Source organism: Nuphar pumila, chromosome 7 (assembly GCF_984573655.1).
Source record: "Nuphar pumila chromosome 7, dmNupPumi1.hap1.1, whole genome shotgun sequence".
NCBI lineage: Eukaryota > Viridiplantae > Streptophyta > Magnoliopsida > Nymphaeales > Nymphaeaceae > Nuphar > Nuphar pumila.
Window position 1 is genome coordinate 99,593,980 of NC_143255.1, and position 12,521 is coordinate 99,606,500.

General features: G+C 43.2%; 1 protein-coding gene across 1 annotated transcript in view; it reads left to right on the plus strand.

Moving 5' to 3' along the window:
- Window positions 1–8,922, plus strand: part of LOC149832616 (protein GRIP-like) — a 174,143-nt gene extending 165,221 nt beyond the window's left edge. The window contains exons 17-21 of the mRNA XM_090014605.1: window positions 7,009–7,080; window positions 7,153–7,200; window positions 8,225–8,330; window positions 8,419–8,477; window positions 8,576–8,922. Coding sequence (XP_089870731.1) covers window positions 7,009–7,080; window positions 7,153–7,200; window positions 8,225–8,330; window positions 8,419–8,477; window positions 8,576–8,698 — 408 coding nt within the window. The 3' untranslated portion in view covers window positions 8,699–8,922. The remainder of the gene's footprint in view (window positions 1–7,008; window positions 7,081–7,152; window positions 7,201–8,224; window positions 8,331–8,418; window positions 8,478–8,575) is intronic.
- The last annotated feature ends 3,599 nt before the right edge of the window (window positions 8,923–12,521 follow it).

Here is a 12,521-nt window from a genome sequence, read left to right on the forward strand (position 1 = left end):
CAAAACTAAGAAGGTTTAACCTTAAACCACCTATTCTCAACACTTCCTTCAATTAGGAGCAATTTGGAGTCCCTCTTCTTCCTCAGGGTAGAAGAAATCTACACAACGGTTTGATTCACATGCATACCTACCAGAATCTGGTGAGATTGATGAGTCAAATTTGCCAATTCATCCTATCGCTCCGGTGCCTTACTCCGTTGTGGATCCGAACCAGATTTGTCCATTGCAAAAGAGTTTATTCTTCAAGAAAATGAAATAAAATAAAATCCCAAATTTGGCATCTTATAGATTTCTTTCAGTAAGGGTATCATCCCAGGTGGCTTGTATGTCATATTAGATGTGGGAATTCAAAGCCTCAGGAAATTGTATTCTTTTTTCCAAAACAAAGTTTTGACCTCTTACATGGGAAAAATGTATTTTTAGGCAATGCCATATTTAATGGTATAATAGTGCATAAAGCCCGGCTGAAAGGCCATCTCCATTGTCTGAACTAGATCCTATTTATGAACGAGGCCAGCCATGATGATAACAATGGGTGTTGAATGGCTGCTTTTTTGTTCCATCCATGAAGGAAATCACTAAGCATTTCATTGATTCTTTTTTGCATTCTGGGTTGTGACGCACCATATCAATGCAATTGTGGTGATTGCATTTGGCAGGTGCATAAGTGTTCCACCCATATCACTGGGGATGCACCTGATACAGTATTTCCTATACAATGCGGTGATATCATGTTTTCATTCTAAAGACACTTGCTGTAACGCCTCAAAATTTCAAACTTGCGAACCTTTCAGAAAACAGGCAAGAGACTAGGAAAAATCTCTTTCCTTCAGAGTTGTTTATGACATCAGCGGAAGACTATTCTTTTGTTAATACAGAAGGCAAACTGATAACTTTGGGCACGTTAGCTAAAAGAACCAAAACTCACAAATTTGGATATCCCAAGGAAAATCCGTTACAAACCCAAAACGTCCAGGATGCGAGCTAAGAGCAGGAAGAAGAAGTCTTGAAGCCATCTTGCAATCGCGCCATCGCCCGTGGTGTACCTAATCATCGCCTGTACCCATAAAATTGGTTAGTTTCGCGAAAAACTAGTAGGTGCACAAGACAGACTACAGAAAACTGAATTAAGTACATTTAATTCAGTATGCTGAGCAGTTTAAAGCAGATATGCAGTTAAACACGTAAGCAGTACAACAAGGTAAACAGTGCAAACGGGTAAGTAGTGCAAGCGAGTAAGTAGTGCAAACGCGTAAGTAGTGCAAGCGAGAAAGCAGTGCAAATGCGTAAGCGATTCAAAGTAAGTAAGCAACGCAACTGTCAAAGCGCAACATACGATTCAATTGATCGTAGGTTGTGAACCACCACGCAACTAGCTTATTCTCGCTCCTACAACGAGGTCTCTGCATCTAATCATCATCAAGTCATCGTTTGTCGCTCTTATTACTTCTAACAAACGCTTTGTCCTGAACAACCTTTATCTATTATCATCTCTCCAGGCCTTACACAGCCAACCGTCACCTGTTATGACTCACCCAAGGCGTCATACTTCTCAGAAAAGCCCACCCTTCCGTAGAAGGTCCAAAACATGATCACTATCTAAAATCGCTAACGATCTGATTCTCACAGTTGAGTCCTGCATGTAATCATGCTAAAACAGAAAGCCAAACTATAGATTTATAACGGGCTATCTCAAACAATCTCAGAAGATCATCACAGCTCACCATAACTTTTTATGGTAAGCAAAAACACAAGATACACGTCGGATCGCTCGGTCCGGGAGATATACGACCTGAAAGGGAATTACCGCCCTAGAGGGTATACCTGGTCTTGGACTATACACTTCCTCACAGGAGTTTACCGTCTTTGCGGCTACCCGTTCGTGGACAGTGTACATCCTCACAGAGATTCTACCGCTCTAGCCGGATTACCCGATCTGGGAAATGTACAACCTTAAAAGGAATCACCGCCCTAGATGGTATACCTGGTCTTGGTCATACATACCCACACAGCGAAACCTTTGGGAAGTCGGTCCCCAACAAATGCCATATCCAATGAAAATCATTGCGATACACGCATCAACACAAATGACTGCTCTCAAGGTCGATGGCCACTACTACAATCAACAAGATCAACACCAGATCACCTGGTCTGGGAAATGTATAAACTCACAAGGAATTTTGCCCTAGATGGTATACCTGGTCTTGGACCATACACTTCCTCACAGGAGTTCACCGTCTTTGCGGCTACCCGTTCGTGAACAGTGTACATCCTCACAGAGAATCTACCACTCTAGTTGGTTACCTGATCTTGATCATACACGTCCTCGCAGATAATCCTTTGAAGATTCGGTCCTCAACAGACACCCTACTCGGTGATACATGCATCAATACAGTCGACTGCTCCAAACAATTGACTGCTCTTGGGTCAGTAGCCACCAATATGGGCACAAGCATGAATATCAACAATATGTAGCGTATCACTGCACATGATAAAACAAAACGCACGAGAACATGCAGATATGGAAATCCAGCTGATTCTATAGGCGAAGAGTAACTAACTCTATCCGACAGTCAAACAAAACAACTGAATAAGACAAGCACTCATAACAATGCTCGTAATACATACAATTACCATCAAATGGCTCAGTCCATCAGCAAGTAATTAAATTAATCGTAAGGTATAAACCATTGCATCACAAACCATTCATAAGCAATCATACGGCAGCAGTTATATCACAATATGTAAGCAGCTTTTAAGACAAGTTGCCACATCAATCCTAGTTGCCACCAGTTCGTAGATTATGAGCTGTATGCAATCACATCAATCATAAGAGATGCACGCCAACAAGTGTTACGCTACAATAAGCACCAAACAGTTCGACCAAGGGATAAAGCAAGTCACATGCTAATATGTAGCAACTGGCATAATGCTATTATTATAAGCATTTAACTAGTATGAGAAGCTAGATGTTACTTAGCAAAGAACTGCGTAAGCAGTTTAACAAACTAGAGTAACGCATCGACAGGCGGGTACAGCTCAACGAGTAACATACTGAACTACCGAGCAAGTAAGCAATCGACCAGTGTGAACAGACTTTATGTTTCGATATTACTGGCTTGCGGGTACGCGCAGGCAAAACGTAGAAACAACTTAGACTAGTTCGGGCGTCGGTTATTCTATGTATTTTCAATAACCCGAATAGCTAGTTGAGTCCGCTCCAAAGGGGACGACTTTAACCGAGAGAGGGTTTCCCAGAAGCTGATAAGCAGTGCCATAGATGCATCCAACTTCTGCAGAAGTGTTGAGCTAACTATTGTAGCCCCTTTCCCCTAACTCCAATGACTGAAGAGGCCGGATCATTGCCCGTGGGGTGGTTGTTAACAACCTGTCCATTGGAGTTTTGTACCGCTCTGTCCTCTCCCTTGACAGAACAACAAGAAGTGAATGGGTGCGTTAGGGGTTGCTTAACTAACGACCCACCTATGTTGTGGTCTTTAAACTACTTGAGCATCTTGCTTGTGAAGGCGAATGTGAGGCTATTTTATGTGATTACAGCATTGTACCTTTAGCACTATTCGAGGTCGCACGACCGTCTCATCCGATCATCGTAGTACTAGACGTGTCGTGCATGACTACAAGTACTCTAGGATGAAGGGGGTATAGCTCCTCAATAAAAGCCTCAACAGGAGTGTTTCACAAAGATGTAATGTTTATCAACTTTACTTTATCTTTTGAAACAACAGTACCTTATGCCAACATTATGCATGCGATTTTCTAGAATCTCATATGCTATCGGGGTATCTACATGCCTCGCATGACTTGATACCGGCCTCGATAGGCGAGATACAGGTTTCTCAACAGAACCTCTGCTAAGTAGTTCGCTCGAACCCCAACTCGTCTGCAGGACTTCGTACTCGAAGAGTCAGGATCCTTGCGAGGTATCCCTCTCCTTAGACGATGATGTAACGCTAGCTCCCAACTCAACTCTCGTCGCAAGAGAGAGAGTGGTGAATGCCCCTTGCATCCTCCATGAGGATGCCTTTAATGCATATGCAAAGAGCAAGAACTTACACGTCATCTGTGATAGCAAGGCAACACCAACACATATGCAAAAGCAAGAGCCTAGGCGCAAAGCGCGACGGCAAGGTAAAGGCGGTAAGCAGGAGTGCAACGCGAAACCTCGACGCGATGCACGACGGCAAGTAAAAGCTGTAAGCAGGAGTACAACGCAAAACCCTTAACGCAATGCGCGACGGCAAAGTAAAGGACAAGGATCGCGAGACTGCGTCCTTGAGTTAAATGCGTACTCGTATAAATATATATGATATATATGCATATATATTTATTTAATTATTCTTTTTAGTTAATTGAACTCAATTTAATTGTCCAAGTCTTCTGTGCAATCTTCTCCTACCTTTGAGAGTTGCAAGCTTGCTGGCATCTGCGAGTGTAAGCGATGGACGGCTCGAGTCGCGGAGCGCGAGCAGAATCCGTCGCACGGGCTGTAAAAGTGACAGTCTTAGCACTCTAACACCAAAAAATCAGAAGGTCAGGGACACTGTGGTCGTTCTGACGTAAGGGAAGCAGAGGTAGGGGCATCGTGCCCTTGCACACCTGCCATAAGCGCAAGAAACATGGGCAAGGGTTGTGAGCCCCTGCTGTCACCGAGAAACAGGGAGGCAGGGGGTTGCACCCCTGCCTGAAGAAGACAATAAGGGAGGCTTCGCCCTGCCTGCCAAGAGAGCAAGGAGGCGAGGCTCTTCCCTGCAAGCCACTAAGGAGGAGGCAAGGGGCTTTGCCCCTGCCTGCCGAAAATGTAAAGAGGGCTAGGGGACTCGGTCCTCTGCCATCTCTGACAAAGGGTAGCGGCAGCGACCCTGTTTCGTCCTGCAAAAAGAAACAAAGACAGGGGATGAGCCTCTGTTTGTCAAGCAGAAACAGAACACAGGGAGGGCTCGACCCTCCCCTAAACAATAGAGGGAAGAAGGGGGTCTCGGCTCCTTCCCAGCGAAACACGGAAACAGGGAGGGGGTTGACCCCTTCTCTGCGCAATAAACAAGCAGGGAGGAGCTCGACCCCTCCCCTAACATCAAGGGACCGAGGAGGGGGCTCGACCCCTCCTCCTGCATATTACGAAAGCCGAGGGGGGTTGAATCCTCCCCTGCATACCACGTAGGCAGGGAGGGCTCGAGCCCTTCCTCGCAACAAACAGAGGCAGGGAGGGTCGAACTCCCCCCCTGCACAACAAAAGGGGGACAGGGAGGGCTCGACCCTCCCTGTGAAAAAGAAGGGACAGGGAGGGGTCTTGAACCTCCCTGTGAAAACAAAAGGGCAGGCAAGGGCCCCAAAACCCCCCTGCCAACCCTTCTCACAGGCGGCAGGGGTTGTACCCCTGCCGACCTATCGACTAAGTGTAGGGATGGCAGTGGACCGGGGGAAAGCGGGGGCCCTCCCCGTTTGGACCGGGGATGAAGGGTATGAAACGGGGATGGAGGCGGGGACGAAGGTTAAAATCCATCCTCATCCGGGGGTGGAGGCGGGGATGGACGTGCACTTTTCCCCGCCCCGCCCCATCCCTGCCCCGATCCCCGCCCCGACCACTTTTCCTCGCAATATCCCCGCCTCATCCCCGTTTGAACTGGGGATGGAGGACATGAAACGGGGATGAAGACGGGGGTGGAGGATAAAATCTTGAGGCGAGGCGGGGGTGGAGACCTTGTCCCCTGCCCCGCCCCGCCCCACTGCCATCCCTAGCTAAGTGGCAGGGGCTCGGCCCCTGCCGACTTACCTGAACAAGAGGCATGTAGGGGAGGCGGGGCTTGCCACCCTGCCGTCCAAGGCATGAGCAGCCCCTCCCCTAAAGCCTTACGCCCAAGAGAAGAGGTGATGCAGGCGGCAGCCTTGCCACCTGCCGAAAAGAAGAGGGGGGAAAATGAGGAGAGGTGCTCAGCACCTCCCTCCCTGGCAGACCCAGAGCCACCACGATTGGTGGCTCTGGTCCACCGACCCTTGAAGAGGAGGGTCGAGGGAGACGAAGAGGAGAAAAAGAAGCGTACCTGGGGGTTGCCGGCGTCGGCGACGGCGTCGACGGAGGGAACGAAGGCAGTCGACGGCGGCAGCAACGGAGGGGGTCTCCGGCGAGCAGAGGGAGCTCCTACGTCAGGGGCTCCTCTGCAAAACCGAAGAGGCACGAGGGTATAGGGGTCGAGTACAGAGGCATCGTCGGCGAGAGAGAGTCGGGGAGAGAGGACGAGAGAGCAGGAGAGGGGAAGGTGGTGGCCGGCGGCTTCGGTCGTCTGTGACTGTGGTCGTCGACGGCTGCGGAGGACGAGAGGAGGGCGAGAGGTTGACAGAGGGGGAGAGGATGCAGAGACGAGAGGGGGAAGGAGGTTTCGAGAACCTCCCCCCTTCGTCGCTGCGTGCTTTTAAAAGCACGCAGCCGACTTATTCACCCAGGTCGGATCCGGGCCCGGATCCGGGTCCGGATCCGGCCCGGATCCAAACAATTTTTTTTTTACTCGGATTATTACACTTGCCCTAGGTACCTGCAGTCACGTCTTCCACTTTTTGACAGATGGAAAGAATCCAAACATAGACATTTTGACAGAATAAAAAAAGATGATATCAGGATTCAGGACTGATGTAATATATTATACCAATCTTGCTATCAGATCTTTTTATACCAGACATTGCATATGTGAAATCTTATTTGATGAAAAGGGCTTGGCCTCTGCTTTTATTTTAGTAGTTCGCAGGTGAAATTTTTTCTTCATTTGTTCATATTTGGTAGTGGATTTCTCTAGGTTTCTGCTGCATATTTTCTTAAGACATTAGAAAAAGACAAAAATAGATGATTTTTCAGTGATTTTTATAATATAGCTGCAAGTACTTAAGGAATAAAGCATATGCTAATCTGGTTTCTGTATTTCATATTTTTATTTTTCTATATTGCAAGGCATCAAATCTGCTGACATTTTCTTATGTTGTTTCGAATTTCAAATTCAGTTGTTAGCTAGGCAACAAGCTCTGAGAGAGGAACAACTTGCACAATCGCAGCGCCACATATTGGCACTTCAAGTAAGTATCCATATGTTTTCTGTTGGTATAGGGTGCTATTACTATTAACTTTCCAATATTCAATGTTCTCAGGAAGAAATTGAAGAGCTTGAACGTGAAAACAGACTTCACAGTCAACAGGTATTTATGTTTTTCATATAAAGTTTGTGTCAGGTACCATTTGATCTGAACTTTGATTGGACTTGGTATTTGCAAGAATCATATACCTATCAATATCCAAGAAGATGCTACATGACGACCCTGTTTGGATCTGTTTTTATTTATTGCTTACAAAAATAAATTGAAGCACATTTTATAAATAAGATAGTTACCCTTATTTTTAATTAAGTGAATGTTTGGATCACCAACTATTTAAATTGTAATGAACAAGAAAAAAATATTAGTTGGTAGTGGTGATGATGGATGGTGGTGGTAATGGTGGTGGTGATGATGATGGTGGTGGTAATGGTGATGGTGGATGGTAGTGGTGGTGGTGGTAATGGTGGCGATAGTGGTTGTAATGGTGGTGGTGGTAATGGTGGATGGTAGTGGTGGGGATGGTGGTGGTAATGGTGGATGGTAGTGGTGGTGACGGTGATAATGTAGTAATGGTGAGGGGGGTAGAATGAAAGAAAATAAGCACTTACGAAAAGATAGGTCTCCCCCTATTCTTGAAAGAAGGGGTGCGATTTATAAAAAATAAAAAAATAAAAGTAAATAATCCAAACACCAAAACTTGCTACTTAAAATAAGCATAAATGGCAAGGAACATTTTATAAAGTGATCCAAACATGGGGGACAAATCCATAACTGACCCATTTTTTATAAAGATGACAATTATGAAGAGATATATTCTTGGAAACATATAAGATTGACAGTTTTAGACCTATATCCTGTATGTTTTCAGTCATGTGCTTCAGCCTAAGAAGTGTAAAATCAGCTCCTGCACTTTTGGTCAATGTGTGGAAGTCAGATATTAGATAGGAAAAACCAAAGTTATTTCTCGGATCCATTCTCAAAAAACAAAAACAAAACAAAACAAAAAGAAGATTCTTGGATCACAATTTAAGATATCTAGATTTCTGAAGCTCCCATGGGGTTGGCACAAAAGCCTTTTTTCAGGAATGTAAGTTCAATTCTGTTAACTTTAAAACATTGGGTGTAGGAAGCAATGCTTAAGGATGAACTCCGCAACATGGAGCGGTCCCAAAAGCGTGAAGGGGTAGATATGACATATCTCAAAAATGTGATTTTGAAGCTACTTGAAACAGGTACTTTCAACTGATCACAGTTTGTACTTAGTATTGCTATTCCTGCAATTAATTTGGACGCTATTCCTATTGGCATTACTATCTACAGGTGAAGTGGGAGTGCTACTTCCTGTTATAGCAACTTTGCTACAGTTCAGCCCTGAGGAGGTGGTTTTTTCTCTTTTTATTTTTTCCTTTATTTTCTTTTCCTCTGCCTCACAAATTTATTGAGAACCTATTTCTTGTTTATAAAATCTTAATTGCAGACGAAGAAATGCCAAGATGCTTACAGTTCTTTACCAGATGTTCCATTCAGTGCTGCTGCTGCTGTTGTTGATGCTGCAGCATCAGGACCACGATCACTGTTCTCAAGGTTCTCTTTTTCTTAATGTTGGAGCCATATCTACCGGAATATGATTCAGAATTTTCTGTCGGATGGAGAAACTAAAAGGTGTAGCAACACCCGAGCAATTGGAGAACCCCTTCGATGGACTAATATGTTGGGGGTTTTGCGAGCAAATGAATTTTTCGTACTGATAATGAAATCACCTGTATTTTCTTGTAACAACAGTTTCATTCCAGAAACATTCTGTTATTGATGCCCTTATGGAAAGATCCTTCACAAATTCATTAACTGCTAGAAAAAAAAATAAGCCTGCTCAATGGCATGGCAAATGTAACATACACATTTTGTATTCAAAGCTTTTTACTAGTTTGGTGAAAAAAAAAATGGTCTTGCCTACGGTTTCCATGTCTCACAGAAGGTTTCTTTACCTTTTGCTTTTGTATTTTCTTTACCTGTTAATTGGCTGTTTTTTACTTCAATTCGTGTATAACGTGAGCCCAGATTTTCAGTCACTGCTACATCTTTTGAGCTCTCTGTTGCCAATGTTCCTCCACCTTCACATTTGGAGTTATAATCATTACCCAAACGCATCCTTGCACTTGCCAAGAGAACAAGTTGGATTTAGCTCCTCATTATGACCAGAAGCCGCCAAAGTTAAATAGTTGACTTTTTTTTAAATGCCCAAGTTAAAGTAGGTTAGAGGCATCAATGACGATTTATCATCAGAGGTGCCTTGGATGTTGTTCATCGACAACCCGAACACCACTATTTGTCCTTGTTTTTCAGCTGTTGCACTTAAGATGCTATTCATCTACAAGATAAATGAATGAAAAGTTTTTGGGGTATCTGAGAGGTAAACTATCCAACCATGGTGTTTGGGTTGCCGTTCATCACATGGATGCCTCTCACCTAATTCTCTCATTTCAAGAGATCAGTTGCACTGACAGAAGACAATAAATTCAGTTAATGTGGCTGGGGTGAACACTCTTTTAAGATCATGTGGAGTTTGTTTTGGTGATTGACAGGCCTTTTTCTTTTTTATTACCCGGAGAAACCACATCTAAGATGGAAAACCTGACTATGCTCGCATAGCCTGCCATACCTACCGTCATCCTCCTAGAGGCATTAAACTCTGAAACTAGGACCCTTGTCCCCAGGACCTATGTTGGGCGTCAGCATGCTCAAGGGAGTAATGCCCATAGGTTTTGAGCCTAGGCTGCCCGGCTAACGGTCTAGGCTCCATCCCACTATGCCAAACCCTTTGTGATGATCAACAGACCTTTAAGATACTACTTTTCATCTTTAATCATAAGTTAAAAGAACAAAAAGGAAAAATAAAACTTGTATTGAAACTTAATGTTGTTCGAGTCTATTTCTTTACTTTGAGATGTAAACTTGTTGGATCCACATTCCATCTCTTTTTCTGATAGGTAAGTTTGGGGATAAACCCCACGGGGTTCTAGCCTGAGACCCCTCGGCTATATGATTAGGGCTGGACAATGGGCCGGGTGACCCGTGGCCTGGTCCGAACAGGTTGGGCTTGGGCCTAGTTTTGGAAGAATACCTGACCCGAACCAGGCTTAAACCCCACCCAACAAAATCACATGGGTTAACGGGTTACCCACAATATATATATATATATATATATATATATATATATATATATATATATATATATATATATATATATATATATATATATATATATAACTGAACATAGGGCCCCCTTTTTCATTAGGTCTCGTTAGGCCCATTCAAAAATAGTAGTTTTAAGTATTTTTTTCTCTCGTCTAACACTGTAAATGTGAGCTATAGGTTTTGTTTAGTGCGAACCCGCTTTTGGATCGCCAGAATCTGACCTGTATACAGGTTTTTTCGGTGATCCAAAATCAATGCCTATGAAGGAACCAGTTTTTCTCGGCTGATAAAAATATGTTTTTTCATAAAAAAACACGATCCAAGAGTCTATTCTCACTCAATCGGGCATGTTGAACACATCTAACGGTTCAAATCTATCATAAAACACTTAAACCATATGAGGGAGAATGGGGCATAAAGAGAAATGGATCCATCTTGGATCCCATCTACTCTTTTGCATTTTTTAAAAATTTTCATCAAAAAAAACCCATGAATTGAAAGAAACGAATGAGAAATGCTGTGAATACAGGATGACTTGCAACCCATCCTGACCCAGTCCAAATTAGGCTCATGGGCCTAATGGGCAGGCCATGGGTTTTATATTAGACCCGGGCCTAGACCCGACCTGGTTGGTCAACAGGTTGGGCTTGATCAAGCTCAGCCCGTCAATGTCCTGGTCAAGCCTGCCCACTAAACGGGCCCAGCTGGCCCGGCTCGCCCATTGTCCAGCCCTAGCTATGATAGTGTAACGTAACCAGTCAACTATCTTATTTGATTTCACACCAAACCCCATCTCGAATAATCCAATTTTATGCATAAAAATAGAACTTTAACCCACTTGATATAATTGATCAATGACCATCAAATGGATCAATTAATAATTGTACGTTCCAACTTCCAAGCATATTGGTTCAAAGAAGATTGTTTATCTAGCTGAGCTTGTTCCAATTAGGAATTGTACTAGTCCGGCCATTTCCTAGTTTTTCATAAGATTTTTCAACCATGGCCAGAAAATGGCTAAAATAGTGTCGTCCAATCATTTTCTTACCACAAGCCAACCAGAATGTGGCTGACCAGTGGTCGGTTGATAAGGAGTATTGTAACACCCCAATTTTTTTATAATCCGAAATTGGTGGATTTTTTTTTTTTTGAAATACATTTAAATCTTTAGCAGTTAACAGCAGAAAAACACATTGGGCATAAAACTTGGCGTGCTACTTCAGATGAATGCTTGCAAACATACACTTATGGAATTTAAACTTTAACAACTAATTAACCATGCATGAAATAAAATCAAGTTCCATAATATCCAAAATTTATCACATTTGTCATTGAATTGAATTAAAGTAAAATCGGAGTTCAGAATTCATGAAGCAGAGAAAAGGTAGGCTCAGTCCCTGTCGCAACCTTCCGCCTTCGCACGTAAGTACCTACTCATTACCTGAAAATTTTTAAACCATATAGGGTCAGACAACATGTCTAAGTAGAGTAATTATGCTAAACTTGTAAGACAGAATAACAAGACAAGGATTTCAATAGAAATTTCATGGTTTAACATTTAATTTAACTTAAACAATTATACAACAAATCATGCATGTTTAGAATTTTCATATTTAACAGAAAGACATAAATTCATACATTCAAGATACAAAATGCATGAACCATTAAAATGCATGACTTACCATATGCAGAAGCTCTTTCAATGCATGCATATTTTCTTATCTTTAGTTATATTTTCTTAATTAGATGATGCATGTGATGCCAAATTAATGCACACACGATTTAAGTTATCACTTCTTAGCCCTGCTGATACCACACAGACAGACATTCTCAGATCAGGACCATGACACAGGATGTGTTTTACATACTGGTGTGGCTTTAGCCTGGCTAGGTCCATTCACTAAGACAGGGTGAGGGACGTTAATACGAGAGAGATTCTCAACACCTTTCAACCCGATGCATCAGTTTTTCCTCATGAGTACAATAACCTCTACGTTGCAGTCTAATGCAGAGTTTTTTCCCCTAAAATCGTGGGAGGGGAGGAGCAACCTTTCGTGCCCGTAACAGAACTTGTCCCACGAAGTTTTGTATCACCTGCTACTCTCCAAGCAAGTATCTTGAGTTTAATGTCACATGATTACTTGATTTCAGTCATACTTTTTATGCAACATCAAACTTAAACCACTTTATGGTCATGAATGCATTCTTATAAAGCATTGGACAAAGAC